The sequence below is a fragment of the Phallusia mammillata genome, chromosome 1 (genome assembly GCF_965637545.1).
Source record: "Phallusia mammillata chromosome 1, kaPhaMamm4.hap1.1, whole genome shotgun sequence".
In the NCBI taxonomy this organism is placed as follows: domain Eukaryota; kingdom Metazoa; phylum Chordata; class Ascidiacea; order Phlebobranchia; family Ascidiidae; genus Phallusia; species Phallusia mammillata.
The window spans coordinates 25226868-25248249 of NC_137252.1; the positions used below are offsets into that span (position 1 = coordinate 25226868).

The 21382-nt window shown below is 40.2% G+C and overlaps 3 protein-coding genes and 1 long non-coding RNA gene across 7 annotated transcripts; 2 read left to right on the plus strand and 2 right to left on the minus strand.

Moving 5' to 3' along the window:
* Positions 1–561: 561 nt before the first annotated feature.
* Positions 562–2676, minus strand: LOC145224040 (ceramide transfer protein-like). The gene has a single exon (XM_080090471.1). It carries the CDS (start codon positions 2596–2598, stop codon positions 850–852), a length of 1749 nt encoding a protein of 582 aa, XP_079946597.1. The 5' UTR covers positions 2599–2676; the 3' UTR covers positions 562–849.
* A 4005-nt stretch (positions 2677–6681) lies between these two features.
* Positions 6682–20666, plus strand: LOC145223161 (uncharacterized). The gene is made up of 4 exons (XM_080089521.1): positions 6682–6990; positions 7078–7219; positions 7453–7559; positions 20061–20666. The coding sequence occupies exons 1-4, from the start codon at positions 6739–6741 to the stop codon at positions 20370–20372; spliced, it is 813 nt and encodes a 270-aa protein (XP_079945647.1). The 5' UTR covers positions 6682–6738; the 3' UTR covers positions 20373–20666.
* On the minus strand, positions 9942–17045 carry LOC145223147 (uncharacterized). 3 transcript variants are annotated; one of them, XR_013859416.1, is made up of 3 exons: positions 16777–17045; positions 10124–16712; positions 9942–10059 (listed from the first exon to the last, which is right to left on the minus strand). XR_013859416.1 is itself a non-coding variant. In XM_080089505.1 (2 exons), the coding sequence occupies exon 2, from the start codon at positions 16390–16392 to the stop codon at positions 10657–10659; it is 5736 nt and encodes a 1911-aa protein (XP_079945631.1). In that variant the 5' UTR covers positions 16393–16712; positions 16777–17045; the 3' UTR covers positions 9942–10656. The 3 variants fall into 3 exon arrangements, 1 of the variants encoding a protein (XP_079945631.1); XR_013859418.1 differs by having other exon boundaries at positions 10124–17045; XM_080089505.1 differs by having other exon boundaries at positions 9942–16712.
* Positions 17054–19271, plus strand: LOC145223172 (uncharacterized). 2 transcript variants are annotated; one of them, XR_013859420.1, is made up of 5 exons: positions 17058–17569; positions 17921–18072; positions 18189–18280; positions 18367–18439; positions 18892–19271. It is a non-coding gene; the product is annotated as an uncharacterized LOC145223172 (long non-coding RNA). The 2 variants fall into 2 exon arrangements; XR_013859419.1 differs by having other exon boundaries at positions 17054–17569; positions 18189–18439.
* Positions 20667–21382: the final 716 nt, after the last annotated feature.

Here is a 21382-nt window from a genome sequence, read left to right on the forward strand (position 1 = left end):
GAAGGGCCCACGTCGGGATTGATGTTAAAGGGGTCACTTTCAACCTAAATTAAAAATGTCATTCATATTCACCTCCTGGATTTTATACTGAAAGAGTCTGGTAATAAATTTTGTAGTGCACAGTGACTTTTCGAACACCCTGTATTAGATAAATTTCTACTTTTTGAGTAAAGGCCACATTTTTGGCAATAAATAAACCATTTTGATTTCAACAGTTTTACTTTTGTGGATTCGACTGATGGCATTGTTAACGAAACCTCGCGGGTTGTATGTCTCAGGGATAGAATTGGCCGCCAAAGCTAAACTATGCCATATTTTGCTTTGTCAGATAAACGATCATATTTAACAAAATGCCTCCCGCCAAACGAAAGTGCCGACCAGCGCTGTTGCTGCAGCAACAACAACAACAGTTGGACACGATTTTTTAACACGGCTTTGCAAATGGTTTGACAACTGTCAAGCATGTATGCGCGTGCACTAAACCAGTCCAAAGGTTTGTATTGTTAGTACAGTGTAGGCTGTAGGGTTTACTTATGCATAAAACAACAAACGACACCGACCTACACTCACTGAAATTGCTGTGTTGGTACATAACTTCCCATAAACCAAACAATGACTAGTAATTAAAATTTAAAAAAGTTAAATAACATTGTTATGTAAATATGTAACACTACATGCAAAAAAAACAAACAGCGGGGTTACAACAATGCTTTATTTCAATGATATTAAATTGAATATTTGCATATATTATCTTTTCATGCCAAGCAACCTTGTAAATCTATACATCTGGAAGTTAATTTATCACAACCACGATTCAATACACAATATGACAGCAAACAAACAAAATCGTTAGAACCAGATCTCCTTTGCATTAGTTTTGGTTTGAACATATGCAGTAAACCTTCTCAAAAACTTCGGATATTCTCTCTTGTATATAGCGCGTAACACTGAAGCTGGTGCCCAACCACCAGGGTTTACGTTTGCCACATAAACTATTTCACAGTGAAGACAGTCTCTATCAATAGGACGATTATCTCCAGGTGGGGTAACAAAGGTTTGGCAAATTAGGCATATTTCCACAGTTGCCCGAACGCAGCCAGACACAGGATTTGCGTCATTGTGGTCCACTGAGAAGTTGCATACCATCCAAGTATCATGTGGTATTCTGCCACCATCTGTGACAGGAGGATTGTCAATTTTTAACATTGACGAAAGGTACAGACAGTCTCTCTGTGCTGAAGGCCATACTCTCTTGTGTGTTTGGTAGATGATAATAGTTCTTTCATCAAGAACTTCAAGCACTCTGAAACTTTCAATTGTGCCTTCCCATTCTAATCTTACATCTGTATCCCAAAAGTAGTGGCACATTTCACGGGCGGTAACACGCTTTATGCTGTGAATAGCCTTCAGTGGGTCACAAATCAAGCCATCTTCAACTAACTCTTTTCTGTACACTTTCATTTCACCTTCTTCAGCAAACAATTCCCAAGTGTTGTCATTGCCAGGAAGTTGAAGTGAGTCAGAGAGATGGTTTTGAATGTGTTTTTCTAACACTGCAGAAAGACGATGCTCTCCTTTGGGTTGTTTCTCAGCCTCCCGGATCAAACTTCGAGAATGCTCGATATCTTTGTTAACTCTTTCTTGCCTGTCAAGTTCAGCTTCTACAGCATCAAAGAATTCTTCCTCTGTCAAACCGCTCTGTGGACCCTCTTCAAAATCAGGACTGCCCAAAAAGGCAACATTTTTCTTTGCTGCTGCCAATGAAACACTGTACTGTTCTTCAATTTTTTTTCTTTTGTCCTGTTCCTTCTCAAACCGCCTTTGCCACACCTCTTCACGTTTGTTCATGAGCTCAATACAATAGGAAAGTGTGGTTAATACACCATTTGTTGTTGCTTTAAAAGTTATGGCCTCCCCCTTGAAATCAATTCCACTTAAACCCACTGGTTTATCAGAGTTATCACCCATATGAGGAATGTGTAATTGACTGTCCTCGTCAACAATTTCATTCTCACCAGTCCAGTGATCACGGCTATCTTTTGGTTGAACATGGCTGGCACAACCATCAAAATACTTTTGCAAAACATTGACCTGGCGGTCCAAAATGTCCCTAAATGTTTCCAGTTCAGCCAACTTTTCTTTCAAGCCAAAGGTTTTTCTAAAGGAAGAAGAAGATGTTATTGATGGACCACTACCCAAGGACAACATGGAACCATGCCTTCTAAGACCAACACTTTCTGCATCAAGCTTATTTGCTTCAATAACATCAATCCATTGCTGTTTTTCTGTTTCTGTTGGAGCCCGCAGGTACCAAGTACTGTCATTGATAGTGATATCAAATCGGCAAGGGTCAAATTCATTGCTTGAAATAGAAGACTTCACAAGACTAATAGATCCTCTGCAACCAAACTCAGTTTCATCTTGTGTTCTGTAATAACATAGCGTTCCATCTCTACAACAAACAAAACGATCTTGCCATCCATGTATGTAGTTGGTCCATTTGCTTAAAACACCTTTCATACTGGGATTATCAGACTCATCATTGACAAAATCATCCTCATCTTCAGAGCAACTGTAACCTGGTTGGAAGTCTGTCATTTTCCAAAGCTAACTGTGTGGTGCAAAACAAGTACCTATTCTTTGCATTTACCTGAAATTACAAAAGTGAAACTTATAAAAACAATTAAATCAGCATAATGCCACAACATTTATGTATGTTTACAACACCAAAAAATAGAACTGTTTTGCTGTGTGCATACATGGCATGTTTTAGATATTATTTTAAACTTCTCCCTTAAGTTTTATTTAACATAAGAAAACGTAATAACCTGTTCCACTTTTTAAAGTGTTTTACTTGTTTGACAATACATTCATTTACATTTATAACCATTTACAATTAGGCATGACAGATAGCAGTACAAAACACGGTTGTCAAATGTGAATGAGGCAAAATCAACCAGGGTTGCCAGGTAGTGACGATTGGATTCGGACAATATTTGTCTGAAAATCAGACATTTTAGGACAAAAAACAACTAGAGCGTATAATAGCAAACAAGGTATCAATATCGAGGTGCCAACAGCCATTTTTGTGCGCTTACGTTCCCTACGCTCATAAGCGCGAGTTTTAGAAAAATGCAAAGGGGTTGACGTAAAACATGCCAAACTTCCCATGTTTGACAAAAAAACGACATGTTTAAAATAATATTTAGTCGGCAATTGCAAACACGTTGCTGTAGCATTTATCATTGGTTTTAGCAACGTTAAAATATGTTTCGTCAAGTTGCTGCTTCATATCACCAGAGATAACCATTTATTACAACACATTTGCATTGTACACAACAATGGCCAGACATTCACTGGTAGGCAATTATGCGTTTAACGTCATAAACAAGGCACTAACCAAAACAAGTTGCAGTTTTAAGCCACGTTTGGTCGTTAAAACGGTTTGCAACCTTCAAAAAATAGGATTTTCGGACATATAGCAAAATTCGGACATATTAGGACAAAAAACTAAATGTCCTAATGATTAGGCGTCGGACACAGCATGTGAAATTAGGCCAATTTATCGTTTTTTGTCCGAATTTTAGGCCACCTGGCAACCCTGAAATCAACCCGTGATACCTAACCCTAATGTATGTTATGATAATTAACCTTGCACTAGTTGCCTGCACTAGTTGTTTCGTTACGTTTTCAACACCTGTACAACAAACTGCCAGTTGCCATTACATTTACCAACCGCTGTTCTTGAAAAATAAAAACACCACCCGCATGGTTCACAACGATCCATGGGCGGCAACGCCAATAACTTTCCTGGCTGTCAGCTGACTTTACGTAACTGCCAACCGAGCAGCGAGCACTCAATATCGCTGCGGTGTGGTCTTGTGACTACGTTTTACTATTGTTTGGTACCCCATGAGATAAGTTGAATTCAGTTTTTACTGTTGTTTTATTACCCGTTTGGCTAAAAACCTCCAGTTTTTAAAAATACTTCTGTGCCCAAAGAAAATGAAAGCATACAGGATGTTTGACGATTTTCACGAGTCAATTATTATAGTTCAATTGTACAAATATTAATTTCGATTAACAATGGCTGCATTTACACTCTTTGGCCTTTTTTAAAGACACAATTGTTATTTAGATTTTCGGTAAATACAAAATAATCAAAAAAAGATCTGCGCCCCTCCCTCCCCTCCCTCCGCCGCAAAAAATGTAAATGGCCAGCTCGGTGTTAACATTCAGTATTAATTTTGGCTTTAAACAAGTCGAATAGGAATAGAGTAAACAACAAACTGTAATGCTGACAAACGTCAATATGAATAAAGAAAGTTAGGGAATAAATATATTTGCACCACACACTCAATTCTGGAGACGGGACTGTAATAATTTAGTGACAGGGTGTCACTCGCTGTCTGTCAATGACAGGCTGTCCCAGATTTGTGACAGAGTGTCCCTGATTTGTGACAGGGTGTCCCTGATTTTGTGACAGGTGTCCGTGTCAATATTTTTTTGCAAAAAGAGCATAGAAAGTGTGAGCGAAACTCTGTATTGTTGGGTAGAGCTACTTAACACTATAACGCAAATGACAACCTCGGGAGATTAGGGGGCGTAAAGAGCTGAATTTTTTATTTAGCGGCTATAAATAGGCTGGGTTGGGAAATAAGTTTTTAAATTTTTTGCGTTAGTAACTAATTTTTCGGGTTAGTTTTATTGAATTTTAACTGCTAATACCTTCACCCGACCCTAATAGCCCTAACCGTGATCATTTTTGGTGATATGACCAATCCACTTTTGGTTGTCATTTGCGTTGTGGTGTTAGTAGCTCTACCGTATTGTTTGAGGTTTGGGGTAAGCATATAGCCTTCTGCATGGTACTGAAATAACTGAAAAACAACAGCCATGTTAATTGCAAAACCTCTTGCAATAGGCCTATGGCTGGCACAGAAAAAATTAAAAGTAACATAAATTACATTGTCAATATGCTAGTTGCAATTAACAACTTACTTGTTTTTTCGTTTGTGGGACATTTAATGCTGTATGGGATGTGGTGAATTTTCAAATGTTCTGTCACTGTAGCATTCTTCGGTCTAAAATCACCGACTGGGCACAATGGACAGTAAGTATAAGTATGCCTTATAAGGCCTTCCACTTCTTCAAAGAACTCTTTTCATTGGACAATGTTTTACTAACTGCTGTTTCTTAAACAATAATACTTACGAATGTCAATACTAACTGCCGTTTCCTAAACAATAATACTTACAAATGTCAATACTAACTGCCGTTTCCTAAACAATAATACTTACAAAAGTCAAGAAATATCTTGCAAGTAAGCAATTACGCCTACCCGCTTATGTCTTGCTATTTATTCTTGGTGACACTAAAATCAGGGACACCCAAATCCGCAGCAACTTTAGTGACAGCCTGTCCCTGATTTGGTGACATACAACGGGTGTCCGTGACACCTGTCCCAAACGTGACAGGTGTCCCAAAAATGTCACAACCCCTGTTGCGTTGTGGTGTGCGACATGCCCTGTCGAAATATAGACTTGGGAACTCAATTGTAGTGTTTGGCGTCATGTAGGTTTAATATGTTCAGCGATTACTTTGTTTATACAAGGAGTCAGATACGGTGTGTTTAGGAATTGTCTACCCTAAGGGTCACTAGGCTACACCCTCAAGCAGCACTAGCTCGAGTGTTATTTTAATCCTCGTTTTGTTTGTGCGTTTCTGGCAAATCCTGGTTGTTTGTTTTTGCTTGGACAGCTACCGAGCCTGGACAGGTCTGAGTGGAAAACGCGATTGCACCAAGTTGCATATTTAACAAATTTGTCGTTATACTGGCGTGATGCTAAACAAAATACTAGTTGTTTTCCAAACACATTGTAATGGGCAAAACGTCAGTAAAAATGCAAGTGCTTGAAAAATAACTGATATTTTGTTTAGCATCACGCCAGTAGAACGACACATTTGTTAGATAAGAGTCAAGTTAAATTGGAGTTTATTTCGCTTCGAAAAAGATCACATAGCGTTCCATTGCACTGAACAATCATCCAGCCGGAAGTATCTGCGCAACGTTGAAACGTTATGAGTCCTAAATAGTGTCAATGAGTTGAGTTGAGTTTATTTCGCTTGGTAAAAGACAACATAGCGACACAATTGCACTAAAACAATCACCAAGCCGGAAATAGCTGCGCAATGTTGAAACACGCACCGCAGCTATATAGGCCATACCATGGGGTCGACAACCTTTTTTGCACTGCGGACCGGTTTTGAAACTAAAATTTTTATCGCGGACCGGTCTTAAAAAAACTACAAACATACAGCTATAAAAACGCTTAAATTAGTTTATCATGCCCGGGATACATGGGCAAAATGTTTTATAGCATTTAACCTGAGAAATTATACGGCCCGCGGTAACGGACACCTCCATGGTGTAGCCCAGTCCGTACGGCCCGGTAACCATATGAAGCGATATGAGGTGGGAGCTCACCAGAGAGTTAGTTTAACGCATTGTGAGTGAAATACTATTAAGGGGAAACATTGATGGAAAATAAACCATCGAATGAAACCCTGTGGTATGATTTTAAGCGCCAAAAGGAGGAGCACACCCCAATACACACACTCAAAATAACGCAATGTTGGCTCTTAGTTTACTTCAAACTAAAATGCATATTTTTAGTTTCAACATCAAGCTTCTGAAGGTATACTGACTTCCTAAAAGTGAAAAATAAACACCCCAAAATGAAAGTTATTTTAGCTGGATACCCTAAAACTGGTACAAAAAGCATCGCCAAGGCACTGTCAATCCTAGGATACGATGTTTACGATTACATGGAGCACTACTGGTACCACGGTAAGCGGTGGGAGCAAATTCTTACCGGTAAAGGAAATGTCAACGATTTTCGTGAAATGTACGAAGACGTGGATGCAATTACTGATACTCCGGTGTTCTATTTCTGGGAGGAAATTCACAAAATGTTTCCAGACTCCTTGGTTGGTAACATTTTTGTGTGCACATATTTTGACAGTTTTTCGCTATTTTATATTACTTTTAAATTGACATTTTAAATTATGTTGCAGATTATTTTAACCATAAGAGACGAAGACGCCTGGATCAATAGCTGGTTCAGTCAAATGCAAGATTTGAAAAATATTGCATTAAGAATGATTTGGTTTTTTTCTCCTCACGGAAGATCTTGGCACCGATACTTCGATAGGCATTGTGAGTTTTAAAAACAACAAAATGCCAAAGTAGGCAAACAATTTAGTTTTTAGTAAGAATAAATATTAAAAATTCGACTTTTATGCCTAACGTTGACAATAAATTGGGTATATGTATATAAACTTTATTCTTCGGCTAACTGCCAGAAAAAAATAGAAAATATTTTGAAGCGTTTGTAGGTTACGAGTCGTAACACATATAGGGAATCGTTAATTCCTTCACTATTTTTACAGGTATCGCATTATTCGGCTTTAGTCTTCCATACGTTTGGTCAACTCCTCACCTCAATGAACTCTTGATGAGGTCGCGTTACCGTCAACATAACCTGAATGTTTTACAGGTAAGGTATTTTTTAACATTTGGTATTTCTTAACAACATATGACACATAAAAAGAAACCCGGTGATTACTTAATTACACTCAAAGAAACAGTCGTTGCCAAGTTAATTTTCTAACAGACTTCCCAGCTAACACACAACGTAGTTTCGACGTTCGGGACCAATTTTTTTGAACAAAGTAAATGTTGTGGGAATGTTTGCCAACGAACGTCAACAAATCACGTCTTACTACAGTTTTTGTTACGTAATACATGACGTTGAAGATTGGTAAAACCTAACGTCAGACAAAAACATTTATACAACCTTTCCAGACGTGGTTTGAAACGTAAAAATAACGTTTTTTGTTGACGTTACAAGAAAACCTGTCTGCAACTTTATTTGACGTAATTTTGAACGTTTTATTTGCGTTGATTCTTAACGTTGTATCAAACTGCAATACAACTATGTTAAAACGTCATACGTAACGTAGAATTCACGTTTGTCTCTGACGTCAAATTTAACTTGTGTACAACCGTTTTCGACGTCACCTCAAACGTTTTATTAACGTTGTTTAGTAACGTTGCAAAAAACTGCAATACAACTATGGTAAAACGTTATACGTGACGTAGAATTCACGTTTTTCTCTGACGTCAAATTTAACCAGTTTACAACCGTTTTCGACGTCACCTCAAACGTTTTATTAACGTTGTTTAGTAACGTTGCAACAAACTGCAATACGACTACGTTAAAACGTCATACGTGACGTAAAAGTCACGTTTGTTACTGACGTCAAATTTAACTTGTGTACAACTGTTTTCGACGTCATTTCAAACGTTTTATTAACGTTGTTTAGTAACGTTGCAACAAACTGCAATACAAATATGTTAAAACGTCATGCGTGACGTAAAAGTCACGTTTGTCACTGACGTCAAATTTAACTTGTGTACAACTGTTTTCGACGTCATTTCAAACGTTTTATAAACGTTGTTTATTAACGTTGCAACAAACTGCAATACATCAATTTTAAAACGTCATGCGTGACGTAGAATTCACGTTTGTTACTGACGTCAAATTTAACTTGTGTACAACTGTTTTCGACGTCATTTCAAACGTTTTATTAACGTTGTTTAGTAACGTTGCAACAAACTGCAATACAACAATTTTAAAACGTCATGCGTGACGTAGAATTCACGTTTATCTATGACGTCAAATTTAACCAGTTTACAACCGTTTTCGACGTCTTTTTAAACGTTTTATTAACGTTGTTTAGTAACGTTGCAACAAACTGCAATACAACTATGTTAAAACGTCATGCGTGACGTAGAATTCACGTTTGTCACTGACGTCAAATTTAACCAGTTTGCAACCGTTTTCGACGTCATTTGTAACGCTTTATTGCCGTCATATGACAAGTAAACTAATGTTGCAATGTTATGAAACGTCACTTCCAAATTGCAGGTTTCTACAATTGATTTTCCGTGTCCTTTTTAACTTTTTTACCGCTTTTCTTTTTCGAAAATGTATAAATTATTGCGCCATAGGTCGTAACATAACATATCAAAATCCGTCATACAGGTTTGATTTTGGGCGCGGTGATCAGTTTAAAAGTGTTTTCAAAACCGCTCTTATATGAGCTCTGATGAGAAAGCTTAAGCTATACAATTGTATAGTCTTTAATTAATTTTTAGTGCGATAATTACTTGACTGATTGATTTTTCTTTTAAACACATGTGCAAATCGTTAAGACATACATCGCAACATTCAATTTCAAAATATTCGCGCACATTTTGAATTTTGGCGCGCAGGGCGGACTTTGAAATTTCAAAACCCGCTGTTATGGATGTACTTCGTTCAAAAGGTGTAGAGGCGTTGTCCGTGTTGTGGACTTCAGAAATCCATAATGCGTGTTAGTCAGTAAAACTTTGATTAATTTTCCTTATTGCAGTTCGAGTGTGAGTATAAGTTATTCCAGAGGTGTCAGTTTTTGCGCCTAGTTTGACAGGACTGTAGGCCTGAATTGCCTGAAGTTGAACTATTTTGGAGATGTCTGTCTGTTGTTGTATTATTTCAGATAGGTATGTTTTAAATCAGAATGTGAGTATTGTGTTTGCTGGGCACCAGTCGAATGTTGGACTTTAGTTTACAGTAATATGTTGCATTCATTTTTCAAGTATTTTTTTTTTCAAAATTTTTCAAAATTAACTATTTTACCTGCTATTTCAATGGTTTGGATATGTTTACTTAGAAAGTCACCTTTGTGCTATTTGTCAAAAAGTAAGCTAAAGCTGTTCTAGAAAGCAGGCTATATAATGTTGTAGACTCTGAACGGCCGACCTGCAAGGCTGAGCCTCACAAAGGGGTTTGTCACGTTGAAACACGCCCCGCCCTTTCCCACACAAATCACACTTCCCGAATCTCGTGTAATAGTCCACAGCGACAACAGCGGCAACAACCACAACGTCGTACACAATTTAGGAACGGACAGAAACAGGGTTGAGAACGAAACGGAGACGGGAACGGTTTTCTAAACAAGAAAACGAAACACATTGACATATGTCAACGCACAAAAATGCCAATGACTAACTTACCAACTATTTTGCGACACAGGTCAACAGGTACAGTACACGTATCAACAGTTGCAAGACGATGAAACAATCGCTGCAATCACTATAGGAAAATACAGCATGCCATAAGTCACACATAAAGCCATGAATTAATTTAGGTCACAAATCGAATTAAACACTCACCGACAATCACGGTAGACAGCCTTCACTTGAAGATTAATTAGTCAGTCGTCACAATATTTAATTTAGCCTTATTCGTCTCTAAAAAATGCAACACAAACGAATTTACTTAATGCAGTAATAAATCACCTTACTCGACCACGTTGTACAGTAAATGAACTAATCATTGCAACATACAGACAAAGGCCTTCTAATTTTACTGTTACGCACATGGCGATTGTAACGTCATAGCAGGGGAATAATGAGACAAGTTAATCATGCGTAACTGAACGTGGAGATGTAACATACCCCCACCTAAATGTATGACCCGGGTAAATACATTTCACACACAAACAAACATCGAACGTTCAACGAAATTCAATAAACAAAACAGCACACTAAGCATCACTTTCAGCGGCGACAATCAAGCAAAGTTTTGCAATCGGTCGTTTGACACGATTGTATCGCGTTTGCACAAGCACCGAGCGTACAGTTCCCGTTTTATCGGGAAATGTATCCGCAACGCGACCCATCAACCACTTGGAGCGTGGCTGTGAATCATCCACGACGAGAACCACATCGTTGATCTGGAGATCTCTCCTCTTCTGGAACCACTTCTGCCTGGAAATGATGTTCGGTAGATATTCGCGAACCCAGCGGATCCAAAATTGATTCGCCAAGTACTGCACTTGCGCCCAACGGCGCCGCACGTAACAGTCCTTTTTGTCGAACAAGCCAGGAGGCAAATTCGAGTTGCATCTCATGAGCAGGAGATGATTGGGTGTGATCGGCTCATCATCGCGGGGATCAAAGGTGACAGGAATAAGAGGACGCGAGTTGAGTATTGACTCAACCTCAACAAAAAGCGTTGACAATGTTTCGTCGGAAACAACTTGCTGTGTCATCAGAGACGTCAGAATTCGCCGGATGGAGCGCACCATTCGTTCCCACGCACCTCCCATATGACTGGCTGTCGGGGGATTGAACGACCAACGAATTCCGCTTTGTTTCAGGTACTCCTCAATGTGAACTTGGTTCCAAGACTGCAGTGATTCTCTCAGTATCCGTTCTGCACCGACAAAGTTCGTCCCATTGTCGGAATATATATTTACAGGATTCCCACGCCGACCAATGAAGCGACGAAGCGCGTCGATGAACGAGTCTGTAGATAGGCTGTGGGCAACTTCGATATGGACAGCTCGAATTGATAGGCAGGTAAACACTGCCCCGTACCGTTTCACGATGCTCCGTCCCTGCCTAACTGGAAAGGGACCGAAATAATCCACCCCTACGTGTGAAAACGGGGGCTCGTCCGGATGCAGTCTTGCTGAAGGAAGGTCTGCCATCCTCTGTACTCCAGCGGAAGCATTTCTTCTCTTGCAGAACAGGCAATTCCCAATCACTCGGCGTACGGCTACTCCACCTTTAAGTATCCAAAACCTTTGGCGCAGCGACGACCAAGTGTGGCCCATCCCAGAATGTCCGACAAGACGATGATGTCTCTCGATAACCAAGTCAGTAAAATGACACGAATGTGGTAGAAGAATCGGATGTTTGGCATCGTACGGAATGAAAGCCTTTTCTAGTCGACCACCAACTCGAAGCACGGAGTTAACAACCATTGGATTTAGTTTGAACATGTGACGTTTCACAGAGGTCTTGGAAAGAGATCCCTTCTCCAACGCAGCAAGCTCAGGGCTGAAATGCTTTCGCTGCACATATTTAATCAACTCCAGTTCGGCAGCATTTAATTCTTCAACAGATAATGATCCACGATTCTCCACCACAGCCTTGTTACCGCGAACACGCGACAGTAAAAACTTCTTATATCGAAGCAGCCAGGCGATACTCTTTTTCAAACGATGCAACGAAGAGTACCGATGGATGATCCTCTCAACTATGGACTGCCTCTCTACGACCATATGTATGGAGACTTCCTGCTTTTTTACGGGACTGAACTCAGCAGGCAAGTCGGGTAAAACAATCGGACTCACAGGCCAGTGATCCTCAGATTCCAACAAAAACTGCGGACCGCGCAACCAGCGGCCAGACGTCACTAACGCTTCTGACGTCAATCCACGTGACGCCTCGTCTGCCGGATTGAGCTTTGAAGGAACATGTCTCCAGCTTAAAGGATCGCTTTGCCTTTCAATCTTTGCAATTCGATTAGCAACGAACGTAGGGAATCTCTTCTTCGAATTCCTGATGCTCTGTAGGACGGCAGTGGAGTCTGTCCAGAACACAGACCGATGCACTGGCAAGCCAAGCTCTCGTCGCATCATTTCATCTAGCTTCACGGATAGAACTGCCGCCGTCAGTTCCAGTCTTGGAATTGACACTGTTTTCAGCGGCGCTAGTCGACACTTGCCAACAAGAAACACGCAGTGAACACGCAAACCGACGTCGACTATCCTCAGATAACACACAGCTCCGTAGGCCACGGAGGAAGCATCTGCAAAGTGGTGTAACTCCCAACTTTGCACATCGCCGAAATCATCGGGCTTAAAACAACGAGGAAGACACAGGTCATGAAGCTTCGGTAAACGCCCAAGCCATTCGCTCCATTGTGTTGCTTCCGATTCCAAAATGCAGTCGTCCCAGCCAACTCCACGTTTGCACAAACCTTGGAGTAATAATTTGGCTCCAAGCGTGCACGGTGCAACGAATCCAAGAGGGTCGTACAGTGAACTCAATGCAGAAAGAAGTCCTCTTCGAGTCTTCGCCGTTTCAGGAAGGTTGACCTTAAATCCAAACGTATCTTCGTGCACGTTCCAGTGGACACCAAGCACTCTCTCTGTGACGTCATCACTCAAGCTTTTGTTTCGCACTGCCTTTGACCTCTCTTCTTCAGGAATTTTTGACAGAATCTTCTGGTTATTACTGAGCCATTTTGTCAAGTGGAATCCTCCACGTGACAACAAATCTGAAATCTCTTTGGTCATTTGAATTCCCTCCACTGTAGATGCAACCGAAGTCAGGCAGTCGTCCACGTAAAAATTTCTTCTGACGACCGAAGACGCTTGTGCATTGAAATCTTGACCAAAATCCAAGGCTGTTTGCTTCAAGCAAAAACTCGCGCAACTAGGGGATGAAGTCGCCCCGAACAGGTGCACAGTCATTTGATGCGCTGTTGGTTGATTTGTCAAATCCCCTCCTGGCCACCACAGAAATCGCAAGGCGTCCCTGTCCTTAAGGGTAACACGAATCTGGTGGAACATCGATTCTATATCGGCCACCAAAGCGTACCGCTCTTTGCGAAATCGAGTCAAAACACCCACCAAACTGTTTACGAGATCCGGGCCCTGCATCAGCACATCATTGAGGGAAACGCCCTTGTGCTTTGCAGCGCAATCAAAAACTACACGAACCTTGTCTGGCTTACGGGGATGAAGTACAGGATGGTGTGGTAAATACCAGCAAACACCATCAACCGATTCGATTTCTTCTCGAGGTATCTCTCTTGCGTACCCTTTCTCGAGGTAGGACTGCATTGTGCTCACGTACTTTTCCTTCAGTGAGTGATCCTTCTCCAGGCGTCGCTTCAAGTACGTCAGCCGTCTTTCGGCCATTGGCTTGTTATCTGGCAAACAAGCTGAGCTTTCTCTCCACGGCAACGGCAGCTCATAGTGACCTTCCACCATTTTCACGTTCTTTTGCATGATACCATACGTCTTTCTGTCTTCGCGCGACGTGGGGAAATCTAGAACAGCAGTTTCGTTCCCAAAATCTGTCTCCCACAGACTAGAGATTTGCTTCTGTAAAGAGCTGTCTCTAGACTTCACGAAGTTTACCTGATACCTCGATGATGCACACGGAAGGAGTGAAGGGCCAAATAATGTCCATCCAAAAGGTGTCTTGACAGCAAACGGTTTCCCTTTTGGACCACGACGCATCTCCTCAATGAACAAGGCGTCTGGATTATCCAGACCAATCAGCAATGTTACAGTTCCTTTCTCGATTAAGGGAAAATTCAAGTCACGTAAATGTGGGGCACCCCTTAATGCTTCTTTGCTAAGAATCGGATTAGGACGAACGGGGATTTCACCAACGGTTATTACTTTAGGGAGAAATATATCATCTCCGCCACCTACTGGAGAAACAGAGAAACTCACTGAAACTGCCGTATGCTCTTTGGCTTCATCTGTCAGTGTTTGTAAAACAATCTCCTTAGTCTCACCTTTCATGCCCAGGGCTTCAATCAACCTTTGGTTACAGAAGGTTCCGGTAGAGCCGATATCCAAAAATGCGTATGTTAAAACCTTCCGGCCTTCGTATTTTACCTCGACCGGTACGACGCATTGATACACGTCTTCGTAACCACATTCGCCCGGCGTTGCCACTGAACATGAAGCGACCTTTTGCGGCTCAGCTGGTGTCGCTTGTGACTCTGGCTTTGCGGCTGGAGCAGGCCTATGCAGCAATGTGTGGTGGTAGTGACTCGAACAGTCGTTTTCTTCGCAGGCAGTTCTCGCCTTGCATCGTCTAACACAGTGACCTGGAGTAAGGCATCTGAAGCACAATCTCTTACGACTGACGAATTCCACACGTTCGGAGTACGTTTTACGTTTAAACTCAAAGCACTTAGGCAAATCGTGAGCCTTACCACAGAACAGACACGTAGCGGAAGTAGTCGGCCTCTCTGTCGGACGCTGTCGAACTTCAACTGGGTTCACAACGTACGCAGACGCTCTTGGCTTTCTCATCGGTGGACCAGGATCCTTGTCGCGCCTATATCCCATAATCCTACTTCCGTAGAGGGAATTTTCCACCTCTGCACGTTCCGAAACAAACTGAACAAAGTGGCTAAACCCGGCTTCACGATTAGTGCGATGCAGAACTTCGACTGATCGCTCTATCCATTTTTCCTGCAAGCGATAGGGCAACTTGTCAATGAGCTGCAGCATGGTGTCAAGTGAGTTAAGACCGGCATATTCATCGATATCCTCCAGTGTAGTGAGACATTTTTCCAGCAGATCTGCAAACTGCATTAGTCGTTCCGGTTGATCTCCTTTCAAGCGAGGACTCTTCTTCAAATGCTGCTCACTGGCATTTGCGATAATGTGCGGCTGTCCGTACTCATGAAATAGCTTTTGACGTGCCTGTCGGTAACCCTCGACTGGCCTTTTCGTCAAGTGATCAATTTTAGGTCGCACTTTGTCATCACAATGTTGCAGCAGATAAACCAACCGCAAATCGTCAGAGTGAACTTTAGTGGCAACGTGCGCTTCAAAGTTGCGAATGAACGTCCAGTATTCCATTGGATCGCCGTTAAATGACATTATCTTCGGACGCGGTAGAAAACGCTCATCTGAGCTGTAACGAGGTTCCTGCGCTACTGTGGGATTATTCCTATTTTGACAATCGTATTGCGGAGTAGCATAGATAGGAGGCTGATGACTTACTTTAGGCAGCTCCTGCCTATCACAACGCGGTACAGGTTTTAGACATTCGGTGACCGTTTGCACAAAAGGCCTCTCTACGGTTGGCGGATAAACGAATTCCGCTTCGAATTTACCTTCCCATCCGCGAGCTTCGATTTCGGCTAGTTCGGCTTGACGTTGTACCTCGCGAATTTCTGCGTCGGCTGTCAATCGGCGCTCTGACTCACGCAACTTCTGTTCTTCATCACGCAACTTGCGTTCGTCATCAAGCAGCTTCTTTCGTCGCTCGTTCTCCTCGTCCTGTCTTTCCTTGGCCTGACGAAGTTTTGCGCGAGCCATCTCAAGCTTAATTCGTGCTTCAGTTCTACGAACACTGGAACTCGTACTTGCTGAAGTAGGGCAACTAGAAGTGCAACTTTTAACCGACTTTTTTGAACCAACTTGTGGCGGTGGGGACGTAGCAGGCTGGGCCTTTTCGATCCATTCAGCAACCCTGCTATCAAACTCCGTCTTCTCCTCAGCGTATCGCTTTAACAAATCCTTGACAAGGTCTTCATTTTCAGGTGAATTTGAAGTAATATGCTCCACAAGAAGTCGGTACCTTTCATTTATAATTCGCACCGATGAATGTACAGAAACTAAGTTATTGGGACTGACCATTAAACGTTCCGTTTGGGTGTAGGATTCTTGCAATAAACGTTGCAATTTGATGAGCTGTTCACCCTTATCTTCTTCAATCGTGTCGGAATTCATTTTTTAACCAAGCAACAGCTTCTTTCCAATAAGGAAGAGTAGAAAGCTTCTCTCAATCAGCGACAGTTGAAACTTCCTTTTCAACGAGCAGCAGTTGAAAACTTCTTTATGTAGACTCTGAACGGCCGACCTGCAAGGCTGAGCCTCACAAAGGGGTTTGTCACGTTGAAACACGCCCCGCCCTTTCCCACACAAATCACACTTCCCGAATCTCGTGTAATAGTCCACAGCGACAACAGCGGCAACAACCACAACGTCGTACACAATTTAGGAACGGACAGAAACAGGGTTGAGAACGAAACGGAGACGGGAACGGTTTTCTAAACAAGAAAACGAAACACATTGACATATGTCAACGCACAAAAATGCCAATGACTAACTTACCAACTATTTTGCGACACAGGTCAACAGGTACAGTACACGTATCAACAGTTGCAAGACGATGAAACAATCGCTGCAATCACTATAGGAAAATACAGCATGCCATAAGTCACACATAAAGCCATGAATTAATTTAGGTCACAAATCGAATTAAACACTCACCGACAATCACGGTAGACAGCCTTCACTTGAAGATTAATTAGTCAGTCGTCACAATATTTAATTTAGCCTTATTCGTCTCTAAAAAATGCAACACAAACGAATTTACTTAATGCAGTTATAAATCACCTTACTCGACCACGTTGTACAGTAAATGAACTAATCATTGCAACATACAGACAAAGGCCTTCTAATTTTACTGTTACGCACATGGCGATTGTAACGTCATAGCAGGGGAATAATGAGACAAGTTAATCATGCGTAACTGAACGTGGAGATGTAACAATGTATTGTATACATTATGTTAAAATATGTCAACTAGAATTAGTTAGTTTAATACTAAAATTATAGATTGTATTTGACATACACTTATACTTAATTAGGTCCTGTACCATCATAATTAATAAATCATTTTTTATCTACAATTGCAGTTTTAATATTCATTACATAGTACATTCTAAACCTGTGTGAATTTGTCATAAAACTACTTTGTGTTGAAGACACACATACTTGTCATTTTGGTCATTGGAAAGAAAGACCACAAAAGGGTTGCTTAACATTAGTACATAAACAACCCATGTGTAAAAAGTATCTTTACTGCCCTGCAACACCTACAGATGGATCAGTTCAGTTTTATGTAAGTTTTAAGTAGCTAATAGTTGTATATGTGTTTAGCCTAAATGATACAGAATGCAATGTATGTTGTAATATGCAAAAAAATACCCTACATGCTGTTCTTCTCTTTATGCATGAGAATAAATATGTTAGAAATGATCATTATCTAATGCTGGTCATGTATATCATGGATTTTGCTGCTGTTTGCAAATTCATTCTGTCATATAGTAAAAAAAAGTGTAGCACAATGAATGAGTAGTTGCAGATAGTTTTTTTAATTTGCTATTTTAGTTGTTGGAATTGAGGCACTTTTGCTTTCCAAAAATAGAAATATTTTTTATATTTACCAGTTACTTGTGTTTTTGTTTTTTAGCCAACAAGTTACACATTTTGGAGTGATGCTGAAGAAAAAAGGAAACTTGTGACAATGCAAAATCTGTCTAAAGTCCCCAATCTAGTGGCAACTAAGAACTAGAGGCTTATGACTGCAAGCACACTGAAGACGAAATCTTTTAATAAATCCTAGTAAGTTTTAAACTAATTTATGTGTAGTTCTTTTGTGCAAATCTCACTGTAAAGCCAACATTTGTGTTACATTGCTGCATGAACATTACAATTACAACAGTGCTTGTGATTTTTAGGTATACTCTTGGCAAACCTGGAAGGTCCGTTTCCTTGCGATATTCTCTGGAAAATGACAAAAATTATCGAAACAAACAAAGGACAGCAAAAGGTATAGTTCTACTTGCAGAAGTTTGTGTAACAAAACCCTATTAAGTTTGTACACAGTATTTGCTTTTGACTTTTTTTGTATTATAGTCTGGTGTTCAAAGCAAAACACTGGATTCCTTAAGCACCAGAAGAGAAAAGCTTAAACTAGTCTGAATACAAAGTAAGTTTATTAACAGTACAAATTTAATTTTATTCTGGCCCTAAGACTGACCAAGCTCTGACCCTATTTGCTTGATTTAGTATGCTGGAGTGTTGAAATATGAAGCAGTGTACAGTGTGGAATGTTGGTTGTTTGTCCTTAAAAGGTCTTTTGGCAGAAAATGTTTGAAACAATTAAATAACACCTGCTACCCAAACCTTTAATAGATAAGATTTTGTTTTTGTTTGTTTACCTTACAACAATTTACACACCATCCCCAAAATGGGTCAAATGATTGTCTAGCTGCCTGAATACCACATTTACAAGTCAAATATTAATACCTTTGCATAGAAATTGTTATAAATGTGAAAGTTGTATCTACAACCTCATGTTGTTCTTTACTCACAAAATTGACATATGCTGCAATAAATTATACCTGAAGGACTAATCTCATCGACAAATTTGATTTGCAGAGTGGAAGCGCGGAAATCTTTGTCAACATCCTTGACTTCAGATGTGAGAAGTAAAGATTGGTTTTTAAAGGCAGATTGCCATGGACTTTGATTGAGAGTTTTTCTATATTTTACTGGCACTATTTGAAATGTTTATTTGTATCTGCTATAATTGTGTTGTATTATGAACAAGTCATGTCAAACAGATATTATAAGGCAATGTTTTAGCACAATGCAACTAAAACCTTAATAGTATTTACAAACTCTTTAGGAGTCATACATGTTTGTCTATTGTTGTGTGAATGCCATACTTTTTCGCCGTTTTTTGCTGTTTACTGCTAACCCTTTTTGATTCTGTACTACTGTGATTTTTCACCATCAATATTATATTCCTACTTTAATTCCTTGGCATGTTTAATTGTTAGCATTAGTTAGAAAGCTGCAAACGTTTTAAACATTGCAAACATGTCAACACGTAATTAGGATCGGCGTTGTTAGGTGTCGTACTCATGTTTATTTGTGCGTATTATTGACATAAATTACCACGTCATATATACATCGTATGGAGTAGACACTCTTACGTAAAAATGACGTCATGAGTTACGTCATACAAATGTAATTTTTAACGATCGTTATTACGTTTGGTTCAACGCATATTTGACGTAATTCAACAACGTCATGGAGACGCGTTTTTATGAGGTCGTATTGACGTTTAACTAGACGTGCAACAAACGTCATGGGAAAACGTTGTTTACAACGTCCAATCTACGTTTTCTGGAGTCGACACTTTTACGTAAAACAAACGTCACGATTTACGTTTTAAAGACGTCACGAATTTACGTTATCTGCAACGTCCTATCTACGTCTTCTGGAGTCGACACTTTTACGTAAAAATAACGTTGCAAATTTACGTTTTAAGAACGTAATTTACAACGTTCGTAGTTACGTTTACTGAACGTAAGGTTTACGTTATCCACAACGTAGTTTCCAACGTCCTATCTACGTATTCTGGAGTCGACACTTTTACGTAAAATTGACGTTTTGTCGCAACGTCCTATCGACCAAACTTGACCAAAAATCTACGTCGAGCCGACGTCAAATTGTTAGCTGGGTTTTCCTTCTCAATCACAGACAATACTGGCCAACGATTAGTTGACAGTACAATGAAACTTTACACGTAAAATTTACAGAACGCTCCAAAGGACAAGCTACTGGTTTACAAGGTCAAAGACGGATGGGAACCATTATGCCAATTTCTGGGTAAACCGGTTCCCAATCAATCGTTTCCAAACAAGAACCAAAATGGAAGCTTATTTAAATTGTTGTTGAAAGAAAGCAAGATCATGCAGCGTTTGTATTTTGAAACTATCGTAGTGGGATCACTTTGTTGCATACTGAGTGTTTTCGCAACTTACAAGATATGCAGTAGCGGACGACTCTCCAAATGGGTTTCTTTTATATTGGTATCAGGTCGCAAATTGTTGTATAGTTTTTACTTTTAACCGGGAAGTTGTACAGAAACAAAACAACCGACTGTCAGCAAACGCTTGTCTTAACAGTTTATATTGTATTATTATTAAGTCAAAAACTAAATGGCTCTCTATGCAATCATAGTTAAGTCAACGGTCGGGGATAAAGTGTTACAACAGTTACATAGACATAAGTTGACTGGTTACATATGATTTTGAGGCCGCTTTGAAGCACAAAAACAAGTCGGTCATAAAACGAAAACAACGGTTGATAAAAGAATTGCAATTAAGTGCTTCACGCGTTTCTTTATGAAGGGCACATACAAAAACGCCGACCTGGTGAGTGATTGAGCGTTTCGGGGTCTCTGTAGAATAGACACTCCGAGCAACAAACATTCGGACAAGCAAACCTAATAAACCTAATTGGTATTTGTCGCGAAGAGTCGTGGATTCGGACACAATTTGAAAATGGAACCTGGTTGTGACCAAACTGATTTAATTGTGACATTTTTTGACACAAAATGAACAAACAATGCGGTCTTGAAATAGTTTAAGACTTAAGGCACAAAAAAACTTAACCGACACTGCATAATTAAAATTGTTGAACACACATAAGTTGCAGACATTTCTTTCTTATTCGGCAAGTTTTTTTCCGACCCCGGTTCGCCTTCGTAAACACGCGTTGTTGTGCAATAAGTCTATTACTGAGCAAAACAAACTTCGCAAATCTTTACTCGTGGCACTGGACATCTGTAGCTGAAGTGGGACTAGCGAAAAGCAAATCAGCAAACAAATAAGCCACTATGCGTAATCACATCGCTTTGTTGACTTTTGTTCGTTTTTTGTACTACAGCATCTGCTCGCGTATTTAATACAGCCGCAAGCATCAAATCGTTCCACTCAGTTGATAGCACGATCGGAGAACACATGTACGTGTTCTTGTAATATTGGACAGTAATTTCGTAAACTTTCAGATCATTTTATGGCTTTTAACTGTTTTGCCAAAAAGTTGACAGTGGAAAAATGACATCGCCAGCCACAGA

Coding starts and splice junctions, on each gene's coding strand:
- LOC145224040 (XM_080090471.1), bottom strand. CDS start 2,598: ATGACAGACTTCCAACCAGGTTACAGTTGCTCTGAAGATGAGGATGAT.
- LOC145223161 (XM_080089521.1), top strand. CDS start 6,739: ATGAAAGTTATTTTAGCTGGATACCCTAAAACTGGTACAAAAAGCATC. Junction 6,991..7,077: donor AAATGTTTCCAGACTCCTTG/GTTGGTAACATT, acceptor ATTATGTTGCAG/ATTATTTTAACCATAAGAGA. Junction 7,220..7,452: donor CCGATACTTCGATAGGCATT/GTGAGTTTTAAA, acceptor CTATTTTTACAG/GTATCGCATTATTCGGCTTT.
- LOC145223147 (XM_080089505.1), bottom strand. CDS start 16,392: ATGAATTCCGACACGATTGAAGAAGATAAGGGTGAACAGCTCATCAAA.